The sequence below is a fragment of the Ochotona princeps genome, chromosome X (assembly GCF_030435755.1).
Source record: "Ochotona princeps isolate mOchPri1 chromosome X, mOchPri1.hap1, whole genome shotgun sequence".
Classification (NCBI taxonomy): domain Eukaryota; kingdom Metazoa; phylum Chordata; class Mammalia; order Lagomorpha; family Ochotonidae; genus Ochotona; species Ochotona princeps.
In genome coordinates, this window is record NC_080865.1 from 100463581 (window position 1) to 100488093 (window position 24513).

General features: G+C 39.0%; 1 protein-coding gene across 1 annotated transcript; it reads right to left on the bottom strand.

Moving 5' to 3' along the window:
- Positions 1 to 2349: 2349 nt before the first annotated feature.
- LOC131478508 (casein kinase I-like) lies at positions 2350 to 3429 on the bottom strand. The gene has a single exon (XM_058658516.1). The coding sequence runs from the start codon at positions 3427 to 3429 to the stop codon at positions 2437 to 2439; it is 993 nt and encodes a 330-aa protein (XP_058514499.1). The 3' UTR covers positions 2350 to 2436.
- Between the last annotated feature and the right edge of the window lie 21084 nt (positions 3430 to 24513).

Here is a 24513-nt window from a genome sequence, read left to right on the forward strand (position 1 = left end):
TCATTCATACATCTGCGTACTTGGAACGAATTTTGATATTAAAGTCCTTGAGCCTGAAAAGCTGTTGCCATCTCCTACAGGCAGGGCTATGGGAAAAGCATTCTTTTGGTTTTTTAAAGAGTTACTTTTGTTTAATTGCAAACTCGGATATACAGAGACGAGGAGAGACAGAGAGGAAGATCTTCCATCCAGTGATTCTCTCCCAGGTGACCACAATGTTCGGAGCTGTGCCATTCCGAAGCCAGGAGCCAGGAACTCTTCCAGGTCTCCTACACGGGTACAGAGTCCCAAGGTTTTGGGCCGTCCTCAACTCCTTTCCCAAGCCAGAAACAGGCAGCTAGATAGGAAGGGAGGCTGCTGGGATTAGAACCAGTGCACCTATGGTATCCCAGTATGTTCAAAGCGAGGACTTTAACCGCTAGGCTACTGCGCCATCTCCAGGAAATGCGTTCTTTGGTCCTAGGTCTTAGACTGACAGTAGCAAACCTTTGACCTTCCCACCTTTAAAATGTGCTGTGACTGTACGTGGTCTTCTGCATTTCTCTACATTCTTTGCAGACAACCAGTCCACAGACAATTCTCTGAGCACAGTACATCACACCTACCTGTGTGAAGTATTTCTATGTAATCTGTACATTTCTGCATTTCTATCTTTTTATCCCTCAGGCACCGATCCTCTTTTCCTGCTTAAATTTACCATTAAAGCTCTGAATATTGTCTTTCAAAGAACAGAAATATTATCTTTCTTAAATTGCAATTCCTATATTTGTGCATTTTTTTTTGGTATTACATATGAAACATATTTGAGAATCCCAATCCATGAACACGATCTGTTCTTCTATGCTTTCTCACCTTCAGGGAATAACATTTAGGTGTATCACCCATTTCAGTTCAGTTTTGTAATGGCATGAGTTACTGATGGTTTTCCCTTCCTCAAGGATAGTCAAGTGTGTGTCTCAGACCTATTGCTTGAAAAGTGTATCCTTCGTGCACTCAGTGAAACGGCAACATTTTAAAAATTAACTAACCATGAACATGCAGAGCTAATTTCCAGGCTCTCAGGTGTGCTCCACGTGTTCACGTACATGTCCTTTTGCCAAAAGATTGATTGTGTATGCTAAACGACTTTTCATCAAAAAAAATGCAAAACAGAAAGTAAAGGGATACTCATTTGAAATGTTGAAACGACACATCCATGGAAATATTTTCTTACTTACATTCCCATTTTATTTTTGCAATATTTTTAATTTGCATTATCGTCAAAGGCTTAATGCTTCACCACCTGAACATTTTAACAAGTAGTGTAGAAGACATTAATTCAGTAAGAATAAAGATCAGGTCTAAACACAATAATGCAATGAAGACATGTATATTTTACCTGCATACAAGAAATTTGAAAACAGATTATTAAAACTACAGTGGTACATTATTCCTAACAAATGCTTTGACAAAGATTTAAATTTATACACAGTAACATTAATTCTAATCCTTTTACTCTTTCATACATTTTTTAACCAGTGTACACAGGCTAGTATGCAATGCCATCATTAGGACACACGACGTTTCAACCACTGACTGCTAAACAGGCCCTCTACTGGACCTTTTCAATACCGACAAGAAGAAAAGAAGCTGCTCTATAAGGGTCCTCCCTCAATAAAATGAAAATTACAATCCATAACAGCTGACAACCACTATCAGAATCCTGAACGCAGTCACTTATAACCCTGAATAGAATAAATTGTCTTTAAGCAGTAACAGATTACCAAAGCATACATTCATCCAATGTTTTTCTATCAACAAAAAGGAACACACTTTTAAAACACATAACTAGAAAGATCCACAAGCACATTTTAAAATTGGAGAGTGAAAGAAGGTGACTACCCATGGAATGATTTCATCTGCCAGCTCTCTCCTGAACCTTTGCTTGCTACTCTGAGCAGGTTAACAATGGTTTCAATGAACAACTTGGGAACTCCTAAGGTGGAGGAACATCGCTAAGAATGCACAATGGTGTAAATTTCCAATCTCTACAGCTGTGGCTGCAGATGCTCCATTTCTTGCTTGCAAAATGAGATTTTAAATCAGTTTACTTCAGAATAAAAGACCTTTAGAACTTACAAAAAAAAGGTACAGCAAAATTTTTAACCCATTTGCCTATGTTGAGCACTTAGCTAACTCTTCAACTCGGAAAACACAAGAGAAAATCGCATGCCACACTCTTCACTCTTTCAGTTGAGATTCACAAAGCAGAGATTACAACTCCCAACACAAAAGCGCCAATACTGCAGAGCCAGTTTGCAATGAAGTTAAGCTTTTAATGCCAGTAAATGCTGCCCACAACCACAGGTTAATGTGTGCAAACACCCTGAAAAGGCTAGCTTTGGAGGGACTCCAATGCAGCTCCTGCCGCCTGCTCTGCTCCTTTGGACACACTGGTCATGCTTCAAAGTCTGGGGGTGGCTGTGCCTGTTGACCCTGCCCAGCACGAGAACCTGCCTGCTGGGCTGCTCTCTGCTCCAACACTGTCCAGTCAAATGTGCAGTCACCTGGGTCACTCAGGGTCTCTAAAAGGTTGCGGAAGAGCTGCTTGAGATAGGTGTAGTCTGGAGTTTCCTCAAAGGACAGCTCCCGACAGTAGTTCAAGTAAGTGGCGAACTCTGTGGGAAAGCCCTTGCATAAAACGTCCACAGGAGTGGTCATCTTCACTTCAGTGAGCATTTCGCTGCGCTGTTGCTTTGTGGGACCTTTCATTGCCTGCCATGGCAGCTTGCTAGTGTTAAAATACATCAGGACGTACCCTAAGGACTCCAGGTCATCTCGGCGACTCTGCTCAATTCCAAGGTGGGCATTGATGCTGGCATATCGGGGAGTGCCGGTGAGCGACGCATATTCTCTATAGGGAATGTGTTGCCCTGTGCGGCTGGAGCGGTACCTTTTGGCCAGTCCAAAGTCAATCAGGAAGAGCTTGTTCCTCTGACGCCCGCTCCCCAAGAGGAAGTTCTGCGGCTTAATGTCTCGGTGTATAAAATCCTTGCTGTGCACGTATTCAATTCTGCTGATCATCTGGTCAGCCAGCATAAGTACGGTTTTCAGGGTGAACTTCCTCGAGCAGAAATTGAAGCGGTCTTCCAGGCTGGGTCCCAGCAGGTCCATGACCAGGGCATTGTAGCCTTTTTCCAGACCACACCACCTTACGCGGGGGATGCCCACCCCGCCCTCCAGAATCCTGTAGCACCTGCTCTCGAACTGCAGGATGGGTTGCTTGGCCCTCCTGGATTCTAACTTGACCGCCACTTCCTGGCCGGTAGTGGTGTCAACCGACAGATAAATGTCCCCGAAGGAGCCTGACCCGATCTTCCTTACCAGTCGGTACCTTCTTCCGACAATGAGTCCTCTCATGGTGTCGCTGCTGCTGCTGCCACTGGCCATTGTGACAGGCTGATGGCAACAGAGCTCAGGGCACGGAGGCGCCTGGAGGGCTGGCGCCCGGGGTCCCCAGGCCCAGGCGAGGCTGAGGCAGAAGGCAGACAGAGGCCAGCGGGAAACCGCGGCCTTTCTTGCCGGCTCAGTGCCCAGATGGCGCCGACCAGCCCAGCCACCAAGGCTCACAGGGCTTTCCTTGACCCGGAGGGCGGCCCAGGCTGAAGGGGCGGTTTGGCGGCTGTGCCACTTGTTTCTGGGCAGCTGTGCTGCCTCTCCTCCGTGGAGATCCCACGGGCTAAGGGTGTGGAGCGAGTCAGGCCACAGGGCCGCCAACACCGCCCGATCTGACCTGATCTCGCGCCTGACAGAATTCCTGTCAGTCAGCCTCAGCCGCCATCACTGAGGCCGCTGCCAGCCAGGGCTGGAAGTCCCGGATGTCAGAAGGCCCTGATGCTCCGCGCTGAGCACTGTGGGTAAGGGCTCCGGCCAGCCTGTTCCAACAGCCCGCTTGTACTTCCTCATGTCTGTTCTCAACCGTTTCCACATGAAGACTTTTTAAATAAGCAATACTTTGAAAAAAAAGAACAATGAATTCAAGCCACCCTTTGCTTTGGTCTCCAAGGCAGTATGTGGTATAACGATTATGCATTATGGTCGTGTATACTTTCCGTCAAATTTCGAATTTCATTTTTTTAATGATCGACTAATACACAATATGTACAAACACATATCGATCATGAATTATGGCCCCTTATGCTCTCCGTCAGTTACTGGATTTCATTGTTTTCTTGATTCAATAATACACAGTGTGTAAACACACACACAGGAACACACATGCTTTTTTTTTTACATTGTTTTTTAACATTGTAATTTTACTGGAAACGCAGATACATGCACGAAGGAGAGACAGAGAGAAAAATCTTCTACCAGTTGACTCGCTCCCAAGCGGATACAAAGGCCGGAAGTGAGCCAATCCTAAGCCAGGATCCAGGAGCTTCTTTTAGGTCTCCCATGTGGTTGCAGGGTTCCAGGGCTTTGGGCCATCCTCTGCTGCTTCCCAGGCCACAAGCAGGGAGCTGGATGGGAAGTGGAGCAGCTAGAACTCAAATTTTTACCCATTTGGCATCCCAGCACTTGCAAATTGAGGATTTAGCCAGTGAACCAACATGCCAGGCCAAAATTTTTGATTATCCAGGTACCAATTAATGGGCATCTGGCCACCTTCTAGAGTTTAGCTACTGAGAAGAGAGCTGCAGACCATATTGGGGATACAAATACTCTTCCACATTCATTTCCTCTGTTTGCATGAATTTCCTGGAGCAAGATGGCTAGTCACCTACTACAGCTATTTCAAATCTCTGAAGACTCTCCAATACTGTCGTCCATAATCACTGCACGAGTTTACATTCTCAACAATAACCTAGATACCTTTATCCCAAACACATTATTGCCAGCATCTATCTATCTATCTATCTATCTATCTATCTATCTATCTATCTATCTATCTATCTCTTTCTATCTATCCAATATTTTGTGGAGGATAGCCATTCTAAACTGCTGTGAAGTGAATGGAAATATTATCAAGATCCTGACATGGACATTGACACAATAAACTACATTTTCTTAGATTTCAGTGTTGTCTATTCTATGTGTCAGTGTTTTGTGTAGTATTCACATGACCACCACAGTAATCAACTGTAGAAAACATTCATAATCATAAAGGAATATCCTCTTGCCACATCTATGGAGAAGCTTCCTTTCCCCCATGCTATTAAATATTAGCTTTCCATGTCTGATTTTTGTCATTCAGAATTACACACAGATAGAATTATAAGGGGTGTGGAATTTGAGCAAGTGTCTGAAATGAGACTCTAGTACAGGTCACTCTGCAGAATCAGCATGAGGTATCTTTACATGGCCACGCCTTTACAAAGCTAAGGAATCCATGTGTGAGAGTGCCGTCTTTGCCCAGTACGCAATTAGAGAAGATTGTGTGACATGGGTGGACCGGGTACTTTCAGTTTATCTTTGCCACCATACCCTGAAATCCAGGAGAAATGAGCCCTGGAATTAGTCTCACACTAACTGGAACCATCTCAGAAAAACACAGTGCCAGTAGGCCCTCAGGGCCCTACGTTCTAGTTTAGCATCTTTAAAACGAGGCCCTCTGTGTGCTGCAGCACCAGGCAGGTTCCTGCATGCCTTGGTTCAAGCTAATGTGAAAGCTAGGCTGTGGCACAAGGTTAAAGTCCATAGTCCCAGGCTCTGGTCCACTGCATTAGGTGTCAAGGCCCATGTAAGCCTCCGCCTCTGGATGGGACTGGAAGACTCAGCTTGTAAAACAATCTCAGGAAGACGAATCCCCCAAGACTGATTCTACAGCCTCAGGATGTAGGTGCAACTGAGAACCAATTCAGCATTCTTCACTGCAAACTGAAGTTGGCTATAAACACCAGTGGTGGGTCTTTCTGGTCTCAAACCATTCTTCATGGTTCCACCCACACTGCCTGGTCTATTGGGGCTCTATTTCATCACCTCTAGAGCCATTCTATAAGAATAGATCCCAGTGCATGTGTTGGCCCTGTGGACTCAGGTTCTCGCACTACCCAAGTACACACTGATCCAAAACCTGTACATGACGTCTGGTGAAGGGCTTTCCTAGACAAACACACCCTACAGAGTCTGGAATCTGCCTTTACTTTTGCACATGTGTAGTGATCCGCAAGAGGCAAAAAGAAAATCAGGAATAAATAAGGAAGAAGTAAAAGATATGTCACAACCATTAGAACACTATTATCCAGTAGATAAAACTGAGGACATGCATATGGAACAACTGTGAAGGAACTCAAATGAATATTTCTAAGAACCATTAAGCAATTCTACTTTCTAAAAATGGAAAACCTTATGCATCCTAAAATGTCAATTTTCTGTATTTCAAGAATTTAAATTCAAGTCCTTCAGAGCTCAGTTTCTACTTGTGAATTCCAGATGAAATGTAAGCTTATTTGTTCCATTTAGTTCCCAAGTTATTTCTAATTCCTACCATTCCACCCTTATTGTGTGAAGAATCATCCAGTTCAACCTACAGAAGCCTATTTACAAACATTGGGTCTGGAAGAAGAAAGGAGTATTAAGAATGAAGCAGTAGGACCTCCATGCAATGGCTAAGTGGCTACATCCTTGCTATGCATACACTGGTTTGTGTCCTGCCTGCTCCACTTCCTATGTAGCTCCCTGCTAATAGCCTGGGAGAGCAGTAGAGGGAAGATGGAAGATCTTTGTCTTGTCTCTTCTACTCTCTGTACATCTACCTTTCTAATAAAAATAAATTAATCTTTACAATAAGAAAGAATGGAACTCTATTGTGTGAAGGATGAGACTGATAACTGATCCGGTTCCCTTGACATGACATTTTTTTTTACTTATTTGAAATTTCTTAGCAGTTTCTTAGTATAACTACTATAATAATTGATGAAATGGAAATGCATATTTATAGTTTTCATACTATAAATACTTTTAGCAAATCCTTATGTAAATATGAAATGCACATCTTACACTGTAGATGTGACCTAGCTCATATTCATATTCAGTTTATGCATGCATTGCACCATTTCAGAAGTAATGATCATCAGGCAAGGTCCTCAGAAAATACATGAATATTAAATACAATGATAGAAATTCACTGAATTAAAGAAGCTATGCCAAAATGGAATATGTATGTTTTACCAGGGATAGTAGTATCCCAAAGACAATAATAATTGATATTTACATAAAAGTTAATGATTAGGAGTACAGGCAAACAAACATTTGGAAAACAAATCCTAAAACAGTATTTAATAATAGTTCTTAGGGAGTACTTTAAAAGTGATTCATAATGAATAAATAAATCTTAAAAAAAGTGATCCATAATGGACTACTTGTACTTAATTTTGTCATTCAGTAATATTTAATAATGCAAAAAATTTACCTGCTCTGGGGCCTAGCACTGTAGCCTGGTGGCTGGGGTTCCCGCTTTGCCTATGCCGGGATCCTGTGTGGGCACCGGTTCATGTCCCAATTGCTCTACTTCCCTTCTGGCTCCCTGCTTGTGGCTTGGGAAAGCAGCGGAGAATGGCCCAAAGCCTTGGGACTCTGTACCCATATGGGAGATTTGGAGAAAGCTCTTGGATCCTGGCTTTGGATTAGATCATCTTCGGCCATTGGGGCCACTTGGAAAGTGGATCAGAAGATGGAAGATCTTTCTCTGTCTTTTCTCTCTATAAGTCTCACTCTACTCTAAAACTAAATAAATCTGTAAAAAATATGTATGCTATAATATTTTAGTAATCTTTTTCATGTAAACAGAATTATTATTCAAGAAAATTTGTCCAGTGACATTCATGTTATAACAAATTTCGTCTTTGGAAATAGGACACTGATATTATTTCTAGACATTGACAGCAAAAATGTTGCTTATATGTGTATTACTTTAATCGTGATTTTTAAAAACATTATAAATTGCATAAATTCTAAATGATTAGAAAAAAGAAAATTTTTCATTAACTCAACAAGTCTTTAAAAGTATAAGCAAAAATTTCAGTGTAGGAATTTTTCAAAGTGTATAAAATATGATAGTGAATGTAAAAGCAAATGTTCCAAAAAAAGGTAATGAATATGAATGCATTAATTCCCCTATTAAAATGCAGAGATCTCAAAATAGATTTAAAAACCTAATATACACAAAAACAATCCAAAGTTAAACTCATCAGGCATAATGCTACAGAAGGATTAATGGTCGATGATAAGAAACTAAAAATTATTAATCAAATACTAAAACAATAAAAATAGAGGGGTACTATCTGAAGCAGACAAAATGGAATTTGAAGTTAAAATAAATATTAGAAACGATGAACAATGATAGTTTACGGCTGCAGTCATTGGCATAAACAATGCAATTGTTGCCATAATGTTTTTATTATTTATCAAAGAAGATTAAGTTAATCAAATAGTTTAAAATAGGAAGAACCACTAACTGGTGGAAGTAGAATGAAACCCAAAAAGTAACCTACTAAAAATGAAATTAAAAGTTAATTTTGCTGCCACATTTTTTATATTTATGTATATTTTTATTTTTTACTTATTTGAAAAGTGGAGAGAGAAAAAAAAAAAGAGAAGAGAGAGGAGACTTCCTTGTTAATTCCTGAAATGCTTAGAACAGGCTAGGCTGGGCCAGGCTGAGGCCAGAATCCTCTTTCTCAGTATGGGTATCTGACTTGGACAGCAGGGATTCAAATGATTGAGTCATCACCCATTGCTTCCGAAGTGCATGTTATCATGAACCTGAACATGAGATATGAATGTATCAAATGATATCCGCTTTATCAAATGCCTGTCTTCTAGACATTTCAGAATTAGCCAGGCAATTAACATCAGTGAATTTGGAAAATTAGGATATAAATAACTGTGTAACATTGATTTCCTCTCTCTCTCCTCGACAAGGGGAAGTTATTTGCTTGTTTATTCTGTTGTTATTCTTTTAAAATTACATGCACATTATATACAGCCATTCATTCATATATATTTCACAAACATTTTACATTATATCTAAGTAAAACAGAGTAAAAAAAATAGTGAAAACATTGAACTTGTTTTATAGGAAGGGTTCCATTAAGAAATTTTCCAGTGTCCAGTGAGGCACAGTTGCTTAAGGCACATGCTGCAATGCTAACATCCACTATGTGTGCCAGTTTAACTGCCAGCTGTACTACTTCTCTTCTAGCTCCCTGATAATGTGTCTGGGGAGGCTTCAAAGGATGGCCCAAGTTCCGGGACCCCTTCCACCTATCTGGGAGACAGGAAGGAAACTCTAGGCTTCAGATTGACACAGTCTGTGTGGCGGCCACATGGTGGTCATTTGGAGAATGAACCAAGAGATGGAATCTCTCTCTCACTCTACCTTTCAAGTTAACAAAATGTTTAGAGAAAACAAATAAGATATCTCTTTGTTGTAAAAAAAATATATTGTCAGCATTTTATTACTCAAACTAACCAGCTTCTCATTACCTTATTGTAATACCTGAGATAACTAAATATATTAAAAGAAAAGATTGGCAGTTCATGATCAGGTAGATCATATTGGTAGCTTCTGATAATAGTTCTCCTTCTAGCAAAGTCCCAAGGCCTACAACATCACATGAAAAGCAACAGGAAGTAAGTGAAGGGGATGGCTCATATTGCAACACAAGAAGCTGGGAAAGAAATTATGCCCAGACTCAGGCTGTTATAGCAAACCTTTCTTTAAAAAAAAAAAGATTTATTTATTTTATTGGACAGGTGGATATACAGAGAGGAGAAGAGACAGAGAGGAAGATTTTCCGTTCGATGGTTCACTCCCCAAGTGACAGCAATGGCTGGAGCTGAGCCAATCCAAAGCAAGAGCACGGAGCTCTTCCAGGTCTCCCCTATTGGGTGCAGGGTCCCAAGACTTTGGGCCATCCTCTACTGTTTTCCCAGGCCACAAGCAGGGAGCTGGATGGGAAGCTGGGCTGCCGGGATTAGAACCGATGCCCATATTGGGATCCCGGTGCATTCAAGGTGAGGACTTTAACCACTACGCTATCACGCCAGCAAACCTTTCAAAAGAATTACCTTCAAAGACATCCATCCAAAGAGCACTCATTATTTTCTTTATCTAGATGCTTAAATAGGGTTAAAAATTTCCACCCTTATGAATTCATCAACTTATGATTTTGGGGGTTCAATGTCTTGTGAGACTTTGGTCACCCTAACATTTTCCTCTTGATCATGCTTCCTAAAGATTCCAACCCTCCCAATAGTGTCACCCTGAGGATGCTGCTTTTCATGCTTCTATCTTTGTGGAATGTCTAACATAAAAACCAGAACATAAATATCTTCATTTTTATGCATTGTGCTTTTATAAATCATTGTTTTATTATACTTGTTACCAAAAAAGTGTAATTTTACTTTTGCAAGAAAGATCTGATTTTCAGACTTCATTCTGCAGTTCGCAAATTATATACAAATGGAAGATCAGAAATCATATTTAAAAGTAAATTCACAATCTTTTTATAATCATATTCTAAAACAGTCTACTACTTTCTTCCTTTTTAAGGCTAAGATAAACCATTTTTATTCGGGTTCAGAGTGATAGCCTACTGACTAAAATCCTTGCCTATCACACACGAGGATTCTACATGGGCGCTAATTCTCATTCTGACAGCCCCACTTCCCATCCAGCTCCCTGCTTGTGGCCTGGGAAAGCAGTGGAGGACGGCCCAAAGCCTTGGGACCCTGCACCCACATGGGAGACCTGGAAGAGCTCTGTGCTCCTTGCTTCAGATTGGCTCAGCTCCAGCCATTGCTGTCACTTGGGAAGTGAATCATCGAACGGAAAATCTTCCTCTCTGTCTCTTCTCCTCTCTGTATATCTACCTTTCCAATAAAATAAATAAATCTTTAAACATATTTTATTCATATAAAGAAATATTGCATAGGTGCAATTCTAAGAATAATAATTATATTTGCCTCCCTCCTTCTATCTATCCTTCAATCTTTCCTACTTCCTTTGGTTTTTAAACTTTTCTAAAAATATAATTTCAGTCTATTTACAATTCAAGTTTTATAGCATGACTAGTCATAAAATTCAATAAGTTGAAAGCAAAAAGATCACAGTTCCACAGAAACATTAAACAAGAGCTGAAAACAAACAAATGAGAAGATTTCCATTTAATTCATATATATATATATATATAATGTTAACTGCCACTTATCAGAGAAAGCTTATCATACTTTTATTATAGAGACTGATTTATTTTTCTAAGCATATTGCTTTTCAGTTGCAATCATTTTGTTGCAAAAGACAGAATTCTATTCTTTTTGGCTTCATAATATTTCATTATGTATATATATATCATGTTTTCTGTATCCTATCATCACTTGATTGGCATCTGGTTGACTCCATTGGAAAAAGACACACAACTTCTTAAATGTTTATGCACAGATACTATCTTCCTTTGAGCCTAAAACATTTTAAATTTTTTTTAGGTGAATTATGTTTAGTTAAGTATATTTAAGGGATACAATGTGATATTTTAATATAAATACACATTTTATAAAAATAGAATCATATTGCTAACATATCCATCACTTCAAATAATGATCATTCTTTTATATTCTATTTTAAATTAACTCATATACTTATGATAAAGGGAGGGAGACAGAGATAGCCAGCCAGAGTGAGTTCCCACCCACTAGTTAATCCCCCAAATTTGCACAGGGGCCGGGGTGATGGGAGCCAGGAGCCTAATCCACATTCCCAATGTGGGTGACAGGGACCTGTCTATTTGAACCATCATATACTTCCTCCAATTGTACACATTACCAGGAAGCTGGGATCTGACGAATCGTTGGGACTCAAATCCAGATAATCTGATACAGAATGTTTGTGTTCCAATTTGTATCTCAAACTAAGGTCATAAACTCATCTGTCCTCGAATCATTTTGAAATACAGTATATGTTCTTAATTATAGTAACACTACTGTGCAATGGAACACCAAAACATATTCTTCCTAACTATAACGGTGTTATCTATTGATCAACTTCTCCCCATTCATCTCAACCACCTCTTCTCCCCACCCTATGTTAGGCACTATGTTATACTCTCAACTTCTCTGAGACGAAATGCCTTTTCTTTCTTTTGTTATAAGAATACATATATGAAGTGAAGTCATGCAACATTTGTCTTGCTGTGCCTGGGTTATATAACCTAAATTCACACATATTGTCACTAATGATAGAACTAGCTCTTTAGTAAAACTATGGAATATTCTAATATGTTTGCATGCATATTTTCTCTGTCCATTTATTTCTTGATGGACAACTTGTTTGATTTTGCATCCTGATACTTGTGACTAATGCTGCAATAAATGTGGAAACACAGATTGATTTTTGGCATACATATTTCTTTCACACTGACCATTTCCCAGTAATTCAGTCGCTGGATTGCATGGTGTTTCTAACTTTTTGAGGAGAATCCATGCTATTTCCCATAACAACTTTACTAATTTATATTCCCACTAGCACTTCACAAGTTACTATATCTTAAAATCGACATAAAACATTCATATTGTTTTCATGTTTTTGATCACAGCCATTGTAACTGTTTTTTCTTTGCAGTTTCATTAGAGCTAATAATGATGAAATCTATTTTTTTACATCTTCATTGGCCATTTATACATATTCTTTGAGAAATGGCTGTTGAGATCTTTTGTCCAATTCTTAAGTGTACTGTTTGTGCCTTTATTGATTTTTTTGTATTCCTTATATATTGTTTATTAATACCTTCTCAAATGTATAACATTCAATTAAAATTTCCCATTATGTGGATAATGTCCTCACTTACTGTTTCTACCTTTACTTTACAAATGACCTTTAGTTAGACAAAATAAAATCTGTCAAATTTTCCTTTTCTAGGCTGTAATTTGGGTGTCTGACCTAAAAATGTCTACCATAGAGATCTTGAAATGTTTACTTGTATTTTCTTGAAGTATTTTTTGAGTGTGCATTCTTAACTATTTTCAACACTCCCTTTGAATTTAAGTTCTTTGAGATTTTTCAAACTTAAATGAATGAATGAAAAAATATGATACTTTCTTTAAAATAATAGGTTTTTTTGCATTCTCTTTGCATTTTCGTTGTTCACATTGTTTAAGTGCATCTGATTTCTTAGGACCAATCTCTGAGTGACAAGCAAGAAACAATTTCAATACCAAAGCATCCTTGGTTCTCTCGCCAGGTGTCCTCCACTTTAATGTAAGAGTTTAGTAAAAAGAACAGATACCTGGGGTAATATAAACTTTTGCTTCTCTGTTTTGGAAATAATAGTATACCAGTAAGACAGAAATCATTTTTGGTCTTTTGCTGAATTCAAAATGAATTGCAGTCATGACTCCTTACAATTGCTTCAGAGTAAAGCGGGTTAGAGCTATATTATTTTCCATTATAAATGCTACAACTCTGGACACATTCATTGCATAAAGCAGGGTCATTCTTTCATTTCTTTATCCATTTCTAGGACCTCAGTGTTTAGGATACCATGCAGGAAGTAATTTTAGTTGCAACCCCTTTTACAAAGCTCTCGAAGGTCCATCTAAATAACAGCATTGACATACAGTAGGCAAAATGACACCACAACTACCGTCAGCTTTTATTCTTCTTACACTTGAGATTTGATCAGATCTGACAGAAAAGTAAATGGCATTCAGCTCTCCTGTCACACATGTCCAATAACCTTACATGAAGGGTATCTTGAAGGAATGAATGAGAATTTGGGAAAAATGATGTATATTTTTTTGGAAATAAGTACAGAAGAATCATTGTCAAGTAGTTGTATTTTTAAATCCTTCAGAACCTTCTGCCTTATATTCTGTATAATCTGTGCTAATCTATATTCGTACCAGCATTTGGAAAGATATCTCTTTTTTTAATTTTTACATTTTATTATTATTACTATTATTATTATTATCATTTTATGATACAGTTCCATATTCCCTTATCCCCTCCCCAATTCCTTCCCCCCCACCTAGTTCCTCTATATCATTACTAACATATAGTTCTTCATAACACAGTCATATGTCCATCATTGCAGGCATGGACAATGGCAGAGAGTCCAGCATCCTATTGTCAAGATATAGTGTACAGTTTCATTGTAAGTCCATCTTTGTCTGGAAGTAGAAATGCATACTACATTGTATGTTCACATCTGGATGTTAGTCTCCATTTCACAGCTACTGTACATCCCCTCAAATGAAAAGTCATAATACAAAATCAACAATAGAAAGAAAAATAGAAAAATTTACAATGCCATGAAGTTAAATGACATGTTACTAGATATGACAGTCTCCATTACACAGCTACTATACATCCCCTTACATGAAGAGCCATAAAACAAAATCAACATCCGGGAGAAACAAGAAATTAATAACACCAAGAAGTTAAATAACATACTATTAAATGACTAACGTGTAGCTGAAGAAATGAAAATCAAGAACCTTCCTGAAGAAAATGATGCCACTGCATGATCTATGAGTCATTGAATGATTTAGTCAGAAGAAAGTGTTTTGAAGAGATAAAACTAACCGAAAACAACAAAACCCATGTGACATAGTTTCCACAGACCTTTGTTGAAGTGTGTCTCCTCCAGACAATAAACAGATGGGTTTTGCTTTTTTAATCCAGTCTACTAATCTATGACGTTTGATTGAGCTTAATCCATTTACATTCAGAGTTTAATATGTATGGGTGGTACTTTGGTCCTGTCATTTTAGGAATGGGTTGTTCATTGGTTTAGTCTTCTGTTGTCATTTTACTGGGATGTTCTTCCCATTTGCCTTTGCTTTTGGTAGGTGCTATTCCTCTACTCTGTCAAGAGAAATCTTGAAGTATCATTTGTAGGGCAGGTTTGAAAGAGGCAAATTCTTTGACCTTTTCTTGACTGTGGAAGAATTTGATTTCATTTTCAAAGACAAAAGAAAGCTTTGCTGGATATGTTATCCTAGTCTGACAATTTTTTTCTTTTAGAATCTGGAATATGTCACTCCATTCTCTTCTGGCCTTAGAGTTTCCTGTGAGAGATCGCCAGTGTGTTTAATTGGCATTCCTTTATATGTCAATTGATTTTTTTCATGTGCACATTTAAGGATCTTTTCCTTATGTTCAATTGAAGAGAGCTTGATGATCATGTGTCTTGGTGAAGAGCGCTTTTGATCAAGTCTGTTGGGAATTCTGTGCTGCTCCTGGATCTTGTTTCCCAATTCTTTCTCCAGATTAGGAAAATTTTCCTTTATTATTTTATTAAATACATTTGCAAACTCAGCTTCTCTCTCTGTACCCTCTGGGACTCCCATAACTCTTATATTTGGCCTCTTAATAGTGTCTTTCAATTCTTGAATACTTTTTTGGCCTGATCCACCTCTGCTTCCAGCTTTTTGTTTGCTTCCCCCTGGTGACAGGAAATATCTTCCAATTCTGAGATTCTTTCTTCTGCTTGCTTCATTCTATTTTGGAGACTCTCCACTGTCCTTTTAATTTGCTCCACTGTGTTCTTCATTTCTGATATATCAGCCTTGATTTGCTTTATTGCTTCCTTGAATTCTTTGAACTCTTGCATGCGCTTCTCATTTTTTATCAGAAGCTTTAAAATGAGTCTTATGGATTCTGTGTGCTCCATTTTCTCAATGTCTTCCTCAGTTAACTCTAAGGCTGGCATAGGGTTTTGCTCCTTTGCAGGCGAGTTTTTGGTAATATGCATCGTGCCTTTGTCTCTTCTTTTGCTCTTGGTCATTGTACTTCTGGTTAGCAGAGTCTTCTCCTTGGGGCAGGTTTCTAAGCTTTGTCACCCACAGCTCAAAATGCGATTTTACTTACTGCTGTTGGTACACAACTCTTTGCTTGCAGCCACTTGTGCCACAACCTCCAGCGAGTTCCAGGTCTGGTTTCTTATGTCAGATTTCCACCGTGGTCTCCACAGCCCTGGCTCCTGGCTCACCACTCTCTACCTCCTGTGATACCATGCTGAGGCTGCACCGTTGTCTCTGCAACCTCTCTCCCACTTCTGGTTGGAGCAGGTCCCAGGAGTAGAGAGACGCCAGTTGTCCTATATAGTTAGGTTGTTGGTGGCACTGATCTTGTTGGAACCTGTTGGACGTTAGGTCTGGTGCCACACGGACCTATTTTGACCCATATGATGCCACAGTTGGTATTATTTTCCTGCGGGACCAGTGAAGTGCACTGAACTCAGTGAGTTCTTATGAGCTCAGCACATACGCAGTTCACTGTTGTCCACTGCAGTCCTAAAGCTATTGCCACAGTGTACAAAACAGCGCCTGACGTACCACTACTAGAGTTCTTGATCTTTTGGCCAGACTTAGTACTCTGGTTTTTATAACATCTTCCATCAAGAACAATAAATTTGTGGAAATGTGAGAGCTCACAGGAAAACAGTTTTAAACTTCCAAAGATGCAAAACTGAGGGAAGGCAAAAGAAGGAATCAACAGAATGACGGTTGCAGTTTCCTCTGGTAACACCTTCGGTACCAGAGGAAAGAGCTGTCTTTACTAAAGGATAGTTTATTTCTTAACTTTAGTCAGGAAAACGGAGGATGGGAGAACTCATCACCCACTTGCTGGTACCATTAGTCAAATGGTAGTTTGTAAATTTATTATTGTTATTATTATTGTTATTGTCAAAAGCATATTTGAAGGTAACATATTCTGGTTTCCTTTAATGGATTGATGTGTTCACTACTGGATTTCCACCTCAAGAATACACACTGTTGTGGTATTGCACATAAAATCACTGCCTGCTATGCCAGCAGTCTTAGCTGCTGAATTTCCAATCAAGCTCTCTGCTTAAAGCCTGAAGGAAACAGAAGATAGCTCTTGTTACCTTATGGGAAACCTAGAAGGAGCTTCTAACTTCTGGTTTCATATTGGCCCATCACCAGCCATTGTGGCCATCTGGGGAGTGAACTATCACATGAAAAAAAAGCTCTCTCTCTCTGTCTCTATGCCTCTATTGCTTCCTCTCTCCTAACTGAATTTTAAGTAAATAAATAAATCTTAAAAAATGAAAGAATCCATTTCATTTATTAGCTATTTAGAGTCTTGGCTACCTTGCTCTTTAATACTGTATCTGGGAGCCATTAATTTATTTCATATTTATGTTCAGCAATAAATTATTGTGTAAGTGGGTTCATTGTAATACATGGCATTTGAAGATGTTTTCACTTAGCATAATGCCATCTTAATTAATTCAAGGGGATGTATGTATTAATAGATAGTTCTGTTGCTCAATTTTCTATGGTATACATGTAACTCATTTAGTCTAGTTACTCACATATTAAGGGATATTTTGTTATTTTTAAGATTTGATATTATAATAAGAATTGTTAATATTAAGAAACTGGAATGATGGTTCAGTTGGCTAGATCCTCCCCTTTGCAAGTGTCAGGATCCCATATTTGCACTGGTTTGTGTCCTGGCTGCTCCACTTCCCATCCAGCTCCCAGCTTATGGCCTGGGAAAGCAATAGAAGATGGTCCAAAGCCTTGGGACCCTTAGTAATTCATTAGCATGTTATTTAACTTTATGGCATTGAAAATTTTGATGTGGAACCAGTACAATGCACTGGAAATCTCAGGCTAGTCTCTTCTCCACACAATTGAAAGAACAATAAGGAACAATATAATGAACTAAACTCTCAATTGCTTCCAACATTTTAAAGAAAAAAATATACAAAGATGTGATGACAATCAATATTGCTTCAGCCCATTGCAGGTTATTTAGTTAGCATGAACTATACTTGTCAATAGAAAAATCAATACATATGAAAGAATAAAAATAAGGTCTTTGAGAATGCAAATATATATATATATACACACACATATATATATATTTAATATAGTACTCGGTGCTGGATTATGTTAAATGTTCTTAAATACCTGTTTTTCATTTAAAGTCGTCTTTATTGTTTGAAATAGATTTTAAGCAACTTAAATATTATTTATTAAAGCAATAAAATGTCAATTCTACTTAGCTGAAAGCCACATAGATGTTTTCCCATCCAAGTAATAACCAGGCCCAACCCTGCTTAGCTTCTGAGATCAGACAAGATTGGGTGCGTTCAGGGCAGTATGGCCGTAGACTGAAAGCCACATACATATTCTAATCATAATTAACTATTTTAGTTCAAGGAATTACAAGTCCAAATTATTTTCTTATTGTAAATGTCACTAAAATAAGACACTTGGCATATGTAATCCATAAAATGCTATAAAAGTCAAAATACTTTCTAGGGATATAGAAATAAATAAAATAACTTTCAAGCCAAATTTGAGTAAAATTCATGAAGATAAATAATGTTTTATTTACTACAAAGAGTTATGGGACAGAAGTAACATGAAGATTTTAAGACACAACACATAAAAAGTTCTATTTGCAGAAAACCAGGAACTTTGGTATATTATACCCAAAGAATAGCTACACAACTATTATTGGAAGCTATAACCTGAAGCAAATAAACTCAAAGAGACACACAAAACAGTAATCTAAAGACAGATACTAACAATGATGCCTAGCAGGAACATCAATTTGAATGGCTATTCACACAGGAAAATGCCTTAAGAACAGCTGAGGAAACTGGATGAGAGATTGTAACACCTGGGCGAAGCATGCCAATTAAAAAGAAGTGTGAAACGGGACAGGAATTGCAGTTTCCCATTTCCTATGATATTCCTCTGTCAACAGCAATATAACCTGGAGAAAGATACCCTCCATATGAGGGGAAAAGATGGATGTGAGAAATAGACTTTGCCTCAAACACTAAGAGGTTGTGTCACATGAAATAATCCAGGCACACAGAAGCAAACACTGTGGAGATCCCATGCACATAGGGAATTGGGACAAAAATTGAACTTGTAGAGATAGAAACCAGTATGATGACTACTAAGGTCTTAGAAGTATTGGAGAGCAGTTGGGGAGACATTAATCAAAGAACACACAGTTTATGACAGATGAATGGAATGAATTCATTGACTAGCATACAACATGGTGACTCTAGTTACGGCAATGTGTCCATGGAGTTATAAGTTATTGAGAGCATATTTTAAGCTTTTGTTTCACAAAAACTTTATAAAGATGTATATGTGAATTAGATTGATCTATATTTCACAAAGTATACATATCTAAGACCAACATTTTGTATATCATAAATATATACATCTATTTTGTTAATTTAAAAAGAAATGAATATTGTTATAAAGTGATTATTTTATCATGTACACTTCTACACTGGCGTTTTAAACTGTTCTCATCATCTTAATGCCTCTTGAATATCCTTAACAGCTACTACCTATTTTCATGGTCCTGCCCTCGACCTTTAGAATACGAGTGCATATACAGTCTCCAGAACCTCATTTGAAAGTAAGGCATTCTTCAATTTCTATCTGTATAGTCACAGTATGACCTTGTACCTAATATCCAACAATATTCACTGTATCCAGATTTTCACTGTCATTTATCACCCACACATCACCATTTTTTCTCTTTGCTTGTTTCAAAATTCATAATCACTACAAATTTGATTATGTGTATTCTCAACTTTCCAGGCCTTCACTTATTTTATCTTCTTTCTTCATCTTACTCATAGGAGAAACTTATACCTTGACTAAGTTTGAACTCTTAACTGAATCCACTCACATTTAGTCACAAAACATATTCACACTGAGAAAAAGCACAAACTGCTGATTAGTCCCACATTTAATTGGCAGTTAGTATCACAAGAGAACATGTACTGTGGCCTGGCAGTCATATTAATACAGTCAGACTCGCTGCTGATAAAAATCTATAGTAATTCCTTCTTATCTGAAGAGCATACATTGTAAGACTCTCAAGAGATGCTTGAAACTGAATGGTACCAAGACAGACAGACACACACACACACACACACACACACACACACACACACACTTATTGTAAAGTTAAATTTACAAGGGATGGGACCATGTAAGTTAGGCCTTTGCCTGCAGTGCCAACATTCCACATGGGTGTTGCTTTGTGTCTTGCTGCTCCAATGCTTGGGCCGCTGAACCCAAGTGGCAGACTTAGTGGAAACACAAGGCTCCTAGCGGCAGAAAGACCCAGCTCCAGATATTGCAGCCTTTTGAGTCCATTTAGAAAATGAACCAGCACATGGAATATATGTCTGTGTTTCTCCTTTTCTCTCTGTAATTCTGCTTTTCATATAAATAGAAATAAAACATTTCAAGAAATTAATTTATGAAATCAGCACAGTGAGACAAATGAAATTACAAACAAAATAGAAGTATTAAAGCTATATTATGTAGGGCCCAGCGGCGTGGCCTAGCGGCTAAAGTCCCCACCTTGAACGTGCTGGGATCCCATATGGGTGCCAGTTCTAATCCCAGCAGCTCCACTTCCCATCCAGCTCCCTGCTTGTGGTCTGGAAAAGCATTCGAGGATGGCCCAAAGCCTTGGGACCCTGCACCCATGTAGGAGACCTGGAGGAAGTTCCTGGCTCCTGACTTCGGATTGGTGCAGCACCGGCCTTTGTGGTCACTTGGGGACTGAACCAGCAGATGGAAGATTTTCCTCTCTGTCTCTCCTCCTGTCTGTCTATTTGACTTTGCAATAAAAATAAATAAATCTTTAGAAGCAAAACTATATCACATAGTAAAGGATCTAATTTCACTACTCTTGCAATCTGGGACCATTATTGCAGGAAGAAAGGAAGGAAGGAAGGAAGGAAGGAAGGAAGGAAGGAAGGAAGGAAGGAAGGAAGGAAGGGAGGAAGGAAGGAAGGAAGGAAGGAAGGAAAAACTGGTGGTAATTTATACTACATGGATATGCTCAACAAAGGAATGATTCATGTTTAGGGCAGGATAATGTGAGATTTCATCAAAATATTCATACTGTGCACAATTGAAAAGTCACATGTTTCTACTTAGAAAATGTGTGGGCTATGAGTGAACAAGGGCAACTGAAACAACGGGAAATGAAACCATAGACAAAGGGACACTGTCACATTGCATAACCTCCCTTTTCAAGTCCCCAACATTACTTACTATCTTCATTATCTTTTTATAATGTTTTTTCTTTTCTCACTTCTTGAGTGATAAAATGAGTAAATTTGGAAAGAATTTCCTATAGCTCCCAGATCAGCACTACATACTTCTTGCTGAACTAATACATCATATATTCTCACCCCCTCTACCTAAATCATCGGTTCTCTCTTCTACTTTTCTTCATTTATAAAGTCACATAAAAATTAACATAAAATATTCATTGGCACACGTTTCATAATCTTTAGTATTTGAGCAACAAAGCACTGCAAAAATTGAGGTATACTTGTTGCCTAATTTTTTTCTATTCTCATTTGCTTTCAATACTCCAATCTCTATGCCTAGATAAAAATATTATATTGTTACATTAAAATTGCATCTATGAACTACTTGAAATCTGTTTTCTTTATATTAATAGAATCAAGTAATACAAAAAGACCAACAATTCTTTATTTTCTAAGTCCATTGGTTTCCTCATCTTACTTTAATTACAAGCAGCATTTAATACAATTGACTATTCCCTTATCCTTGGAATGTTTTCTTCAATAGGTTTTCAAAAAATTCTCTCCTTCATTTACCATAATTGTCTCATTAAATTTTACTGTCTGTGTATAATTCCCTTGATCCGTGTTTTGTTTGTTTTCTTTTGCCTAGCTGCATTCACTTAATGCACATATTGCCTTGTGGCTCTCAGTGCTATTCAAGTTCACCTTAAATATATTTACAATGTCCTTTTCAACATTCCCACTTCAGTACTCATTAATATACAAATGCAATAGTTTCCTCTCCCATAGATATGTTCCATCAACAGTCATTTTTGCTTAAATTAATGGTGATGATACACAATGTCCGTACATCGTCCAAGGACACAATTTTTATTTCATCACTGACTTCTCGCTTTCATTCTCTGACACTGCTCTATCAAGAAATTTTGTTGACTCACTCTCCAGCTTGTCACTGATCATTTCTAAGTGTTTGTACTATTATCACTCTGGTCCAATATGCCATCGTCACACCTCTGCATTTCCTACATCATCAGTATTGCTACTGCATCCTCTTTAAAGCTTTCATCCTTCAGTCCTTGCTGAAAAGAATGACAAAGGAGCAAGCAACGTATGTTGCAATTATAGATAAAAAGATACTGTGATTGACAAAATTGCAAATCATTTCAGATAAGACATAGCATTCCAGTTGATATATATGTTAAGAGAAAATTCTGAGATATTCAAAATTTAATTATAAGGGCTGGAGGATGAAGGTGAGGGCGGGAGGATAAGAGAGTTAATCCGTTAATGGCTGCAAGACAAAATAATGATTCCATATTCCTGAGTGTTACATTAACATTTCATCCAAATTCTAAGTGGCGGAACAAAGGATGTCGTCACTGCATACAGCTCCAACTAATCCAGAAAATGAATATTTCATTTCTTCCCATCTCAACCTTTCACTGTTTTGTATTGTCTTGGTCTGTTCAGTCTTTATCTTATGTAACTTCAGTGTAAACAATTTAATTGTTCTTTCCGAAATTTGCTGTATAAATGCTCTTAACACTGTGTTCAGCAGATCTACTGTCAATTGCTTTCTAGCCATAATGACAAGTAGCCATGGGAATTTTTCACATAACTTGTTCTGTACTGGCTGACATTAGTAATAATGTAAGGAATATTTTTTATTTGAGAGATCCTTCAGTTCGCAAGGGTTTTAGTTTAACACATTTCTTTTTCTAAGATTTATTTATTTTTATTGGAAATGCAGATATACAGAAAGGAGGAGAAACAGAGAGGAAGATCTTCCTTCTGATGGTTCACTCCCCAAGTGGCCGCAACGGCTGGAACTGAGCCAATCTGGAGCCTGGAGCCTCCTCTGGGTCTCCCAGGAGGGTAAAGGGTCCCAAAGCTTTGGGCAGTCCTCGACTGCTTTCCCAGGTGACAAGCAGGGAGCTGGATGGGAAGCTAGGCCGCTGGGATTAGAACCGGCAACCACATGGGATCCCTGCGTGTGCAAGGCGAGGACTTAACTACACTATCGTGCCAGGCCCAACACATTTCTTAATTTTGACTTTCAGCAAGCTACCTATTCTTTTTTTTTTTGGTTATTTATTTATTTTTTATTATTTTTGACAATCTTGACATAATTAGGGTAAAAAGGTTCAAGCACTACAGGAAGATGGGTAAGACAATCAGTTCCGAATTGTTTCCTTAATATATCTGATATAAAAGGAGATTTTAAGGGAGAAGCCCCACCCAGTCTCCCACCCACCTCAGGTCCCAGATGTGGGGCATGCTCTGAGGGTCTTGCTCAAGTGGTTCTGATAGTTCAACAGTTCTGAATTGCTGCCACTCACACCACTCCAAACATGATGTGGTCTTTGGAGATTCCACTGATTGACATAGTCCATCATGTAGTCTCCGTTTGCCCAGTATTTTCAATGCCAACATATAGCTGAGGTGGTTGATTGACTTCTGTCCTCTGTCATTGGATGGTTAGAGTTCTGAGTTCGAAAGCTCGATTGGGGGGATCCCAAAGAAACTTTGTCTGAGTTGTTCCCAGACCAGATTCTTGTATGTACTAGCAAGCACAGGGCCCGGCACAGTCCATTGCCCTCATCAGCTGGTGGTTGCAGTTGCTGGGTTGGTTCTGTTTCCATTCCTGTCTTCCACTGGAACCAATGGGTGTTTGCAATCCAGCCTGGTTCTGCCCAGCACATACTCGGCCCTCACATAAACCAGTGGGAGCTGCAGCCTAGTCGGAGCGACCCACAATAACCCCAGCCAGGCCCGCCCCCTACCCTGGTTTGCCAGTATGTGTGGCAGACTAGTCCAGTCTGCCCCACATCCCCTTCTGCCCTCATGCATGTCAATGGGTATTAAAATCTTGTTCCATCGAACCAGCTCAACTATCCAGCCTTCACAGATGTTGTTGGGTATGTCTGTCTAGGCACCCCAGCCCCTGTCCTAGTTCCCATGCCCTCCTGTGGGGGTGGTAACCTAACAGGGAGGAGCCCACTGTTTCCCTCCCAGTTCACATCGTCCACTGGCAAATCCGAACACCGGGACAGAGTATGGGTCGAGCCAGGTTCGGTCACGACAAAAGCAGTGCACAACAAGGAATGCCAAGGTGAGGTTGCCTGTGCCAGATGTGACCACAGCACCCAATCACCATACATGAGAATCAGGAAGGGAGGGGGCAGAGTCAGCAGGGCAATAAAGGGTGGTTCCCTTGCCAGACAGCTACTCCCACTGGAGAGCGTGAGCTGGGATGGGGACAGACCAGACTAGGCAGGGCTACAACACCTGTGCGCCTCATGTGGACCAGATCAGAGAAAAACCAGGCTGGGCTGAATATTCATACTGGTGCAATCTACAATTAGAGTGGGTGAGGGTTGTTTGGGCTTAGCCGCAGCATCAGCTGGCAGAAGCTGGCACTGGGGGCTAGTTCTGTCAAGTTAAACCA